At 44.7% G+C, this 4,578-nt stretch overlaps 1 protein-coding gene across 1 annotated transcript in view; it reads right to left on the bottom strand.

Moving 5' to 3' along the window:
* The window catches only part of T265_11465 (hypothetical protein), a gene marked incomplete at both ends in the record, with an annotated part of 25,303 nt that extends 22,792 nt beyond the window's left edge, over window positions 1-2,511 (bottom strand). The window contains 4 exons of the mRNA XM_009178124.1: window positions 1,148-1,242; window positions 2,142-2,286; window positions 2,319-2,450; window positions 2,485-2,511. Coding sequence (XP_009176388.1) covers window positions 1,148-1,242; window positions 2,142-2,286; window positions 2,319-2,450; window positions 2,485-2,511 — 399 coding nt within the window. The remainder of the gene's footprint in view (window positions 1-1,147; window positions 1,243-2,141; window positions 2,287-2,318; window positions 2,451-2,484) is intronic.
* Between the last annotated feature and the right edge of the window lie 2,067 nt (window positions 2,512-4,578).

The raw sequence follows: 4,578 nt of genomic DNA, 5'->3' as shown, positions 1-4,578 counted from the left end.
ACAATAAGGCTTTCAAATAAGTCATGGTTGTACGGCAGTGAAGCATTGGTGTTGAACACTGATGTCATGCTGTCGTTGATGATGATGAAAAATTGTGCATGAATTTTCGCCAGCCTCACGGAGGAACTGATAATTAACCAAGCTGTTTCGTCACATAGACTTATTAGAGACTGTTTTCACTGGTTGTTCGTTCGTTCATCATCAGTGTTAAACAACAATGTTTCGCTGGCGTACAACCATGACTTATTTGAAAGCCTTATTTTAAACAAAAGAGTAAAGAAAGATGGGGGAGGAACTTAGTGCTAGCTTAACACAATCACTCCGAGGTGCCTACACCTCCAGACATTCACTCAGGCAATCTGGATAGAAACTGACAACAAGAACTCCACAACCATGACACTTACAACTATGTTGGGGCAGGAAAAAACGAAGATCGATTAGGGGTTGAACCGCGAAGTCGTCTATGGAAACCGGTTTTGTTCAGTAAGTTGGAAGATTCCCGAGTTCACTAAGAACAACAGTATGAGCTCTGTACACTTACAAGACGCGGAATGTCCCTGTAGCTTAAAGCTGTTTATACTGCTTGTCACCGATTTTACCGTTGTCTTTCAGTCTCCTTGGATAATCTAACAAATAAATTACTGTCCTTCCCGCTCGATTAAACCTAAAAACTAATATTTTCAGGTTGGAGCAATTCCAATTCGTTGTTGGAAACACTTCTACTCGACCTACCACCTTCTTGATGAGCAACGTAGGCATCAGCACAGCGTTCAATAAAACGGTTGAAGTCATGGCCAGTAAACTGTCTTCGTGTGAAAGTCACTATGGCGATATACGTTGTGTTACTTCATTTTCGCAAACTCTCGGCCCACCATACGCATGCTATCCACCCAGAATGTGCGAGAAAATGTTAGAGTGTGCGTCTTGGAGTTTCTGCCTCTGGGAGTAGAACACTTCAAAGAGTTCGGTCTTGCCTGGATCAGACAACCGTGTCTACAGACCTTGTAGAATAGCAACTAACTACATAAAAATTATTCACTCTTGGGATTTAAACACCGAAGCGAAGATAAACAGGAATCCGAACATTGGCGTACTAGTCACACCCTCGGAAGATGCTAACTAAAAATAACGTTTCACGGAAGCTTACCTTCGCAGTTCTCGGTTTTCTGGATCCAATAACCGATGGCCGATCCGCAGATAAGGAGGGTGCGGTGCCATCATGTACAACCGGTCCAGCCTTTTCTGCAACGTCACCTAACCCTTAAAGAAAGATACATCCCATCTTCAATCTGGTGCAACAAGAACAATGAAAATCTGGGTGGTAGACTGCTTTAGTGAAGCAATTCACAGCATGAACCTAGCAAAACCAGCTTACAGCTATCGAAAAATACACTCATTCGCAAATCAATTTGGTTTTCGCGAGAGACTCAACTGAATCTCTCGTTTGTGATATTCTACTGCTTACAGCTAATCCACACCATTCCAAGCCTGAATAGGGATGCCAGCCTTTCACGCACTCGTAAAACATGAAACCTCAAGCGACAAGACTTTTCTTTCCTACCTAACGCGATTTAGAAGCCTCATTCGGCAAAATACTCGGACTAAGTGATATCAACTTGATCCACACATTCCTGTCTTTCGCAACATCCCAAAATTCTGAAAACGGATGGTTGTTTTCTATGGTGTCATCATCACTGTTATTAACAGAAATATATCAGTGGTAAGCACTGGTGCTTAAATGGTATGCGGTATGGTGTCTTAGGATGTTCGGGCTGAAAAGCAGTTACAAAACAGAATTAAACCAGAATCACCGAGACAAACCTGTAATCAAAGTCTGACTCGGACTGTGTCATGTTCGAATCCGGGGACTTGCTAAGGTTCCACATAATTCCACAATGGGATGAGGCGAAGAGGTGGCAAAAGTTACCCGCTTGCAAGGCGCTACAGGTACACAATGGCACTGCAGAGGATGGACTACCAGGCGAATACTGATTATCAAGAAGGGAAAGTTCCAGGATAAGCAGTCTGGGATAGCTATGTGTGATGCCGAAGCTGGCAACTAAGAGTATGTTCCTGATTACTGTTAAAAAACAACATAGGGCTAGGCCTCCCGTGCCATTTGGAAGAATCAAGTAACTCACTTAAGATATCGTTATCCCGATGTGTGTTGCTCAAGGCTGCGCCGCTAGCGAAACCAGTACTTCCCACAGACGTGTGCTCCTGAAAGAAATCTGATTCTTTGGCTGTCTGGGGTTCCGCTGACTCTTCGTGAGCATCAATGTGGAGCTAAAACATTGAGTATGGTGCCATAGATTTACCTTGGTCCCATACAACTTCATAGCATTGAGTGCGAGTTTCTCTAACTTTGCACGGTACAACTCTGCAGCCCTACTTTGATATTTTTCTTGAGCATCAGTGGTTCTGCAGTTATGCTGACTGAAGAATGAACGCTACGGAGAAAATATGAAAGCTAAGGTGCCTTACGGCATTCTCGTTCCCTCCGACCTGCATTGCTCGTAACTGTACCCAGGTCCAATTTGTATCCAGCTGCGTGGACCTTATAAAGCTCAGATGGACCCCCAAGGACCGATGAACGGCAGAGCAATCAATGCACAGGAACACACCATAGGTAACACTAGCCCATGTCGGATTACTCCCACCACAGTCGAAGCATTGCTAAGGCGAAGATGACTAGGCCGACTGATGGTACCTTATTGCAGGGAAGAGACTTCAGCTTCGTAAGAACGGTGCTGATTTCATGCTTAGTCGGTTGGTTACCACTGCTCATTGATCAACTAGCTGTTCGGAAGCGCAGAAACGACGCGTCAAAAAAATTCGTAAACTGCGCACGGTCTTCAGTTCACTAGTCGGTATTTTCCGCATACATCATGTTCGGTTAAATCAACGGACTCAGTGGGTTTGGCGAGTAGCTTGCAGACCTATCGAGGCACCAGGTTCTTGGTTATGCGCTTCGGATAGAGGTACGGTCTGATTAAAATATAACCGCAAGTGGCTAGTGGTCATACGGACCTTGTTCGTCCAGCTTATACCATGGCATATAGAAAAAAGGTTTACCGATTCACTGATTCACGGATCCACGGATTCACGGGTCGGTTTCGTTCTTGTCATTCAGCGGCTGCCGTTCACCTGCAAGGAACGAGTGAAAAAAGGTGTAGCACTGCTCTTTATGTTCTCAACGCGGGGCAGTATGCTTGCCAGCGCGAGGATTCGCATAAATAAATGTCTAGTAGTGCTTTAAACTGGGTTCTAGAAGGAGGGTGGACAACCGTCGGAGAAAGGTCATTCCACGCAGCTACTATCTGCCTAATTAATATGTGCGCTCCGAGCTTGAAAATCTCCTTACTATGTCCCCGCCGTGTGTACGTTGGGTCAAAGATGGAAAACCTGTTGGCGGGTAAAAGAGGGAAAACCTGTTGGCCAAGCTTGGTTCAAACAGGTTGGTGTTATTCGATTAATTTACAAGCCGGTGGGTAAGGATAAAAGGCACTGATCGAAGTGGGAATAGAATGGAATATTTAGCTATCTCATTGTTTCCCCTTGCCCTTCATTTTCTTCTTTTCTCAGTAAGCATTGACTGTGGCAAGAGTAAAGCAAACGGCGGAATGCGGTTTGGTATGTTCCATAAATTCACGGGTTCGCGGATCGATACACAGGATCGATACTTTTGCTCAAGCCTCCAGATTCGGGTTTGCTTTCGTCATTCAGCGGCTTGTATTCACCCGAACGATATAGGGAATAAAGGGTGTAGCACTGCTCTTCAAGTTCTCAGCGCAGAGAAGCAGTCTTGCCTAGGATTTAAGGCCAGTAGCCACTTTCGTAGCATTTTTTGGACACGCTCAATGTGGTTATGTCCTTCTTGCGCCCTGAGTAGACAACTTGGTTGGCGTATTCAAGAATCAGTCTGACGTCGGCCCCAAGTGAGTAGCACTTCTCGCTGATTTCTTAGCATGAAACAGTAAGGTGACCAGTGTGTGGACGCACATGACGAGTGTCTAAAATCGACTTGAACTAGGTAGCACATACAGCGTGAACAACCGTCATAGGAAAAGTATTTCAAAAACTTACCACCCAAAATTAGAAAAATTGTTGCCTAATAAAGGTATGTGGTCTGATCCTCAAAACTCCAGCAGTGTGTTACTTGGACCAAGAGTGAAACATCGCCGGCTTAGCGTGGCTTGAGGAGTCAGTCATTAAGGGCGAACTTCTATAATTTGTGTTCTCTTCCGGAACGAGCCGGTGAATCACCACCCCACTACTGGGTATGTGGACGCTCTCACACTACAGTGTATCAGAGTCTAGTCTATTTTTCGTGCTTACTCCTTCAGGTCATACTACAGTGTGATTCTTTCGTTGTTTCAGGGCACTGAGCGCTAAATTCTCATACATAATATGCAGGTTTATGTAGATGATCGCGTAAGGAATACCGTTTGTTGAGTGCATTCCTCATCTTAGACTTCCGGTTGTTTATTGTTCAAGACCAAGTATAGAGCCTTCCTGGACATTACCGAGTCTGGTATGTAAGGTGCATTGGCCCTATCTTATCGAATGTTCAGTATA

Source organism: Opisthorchis viverrini (assembly GCF_000715545.1).
Source record: "Opisthorchis viverrini unplaced genomic scaffold opera_v5_500, whole genome shotgun sequence".
Lineage (NCBI taxonomy): Eukaryota > Metazoa > Platyhelminthes > Trematoda > Opisthorchiida > Opisthorchiidae > Opisthorchis > Opisthorchis viverrini.
Note: the sequence above shows the minus strand (reverse complement) of the source record. Positions and strands in the feature narration are given on the sequence as shown.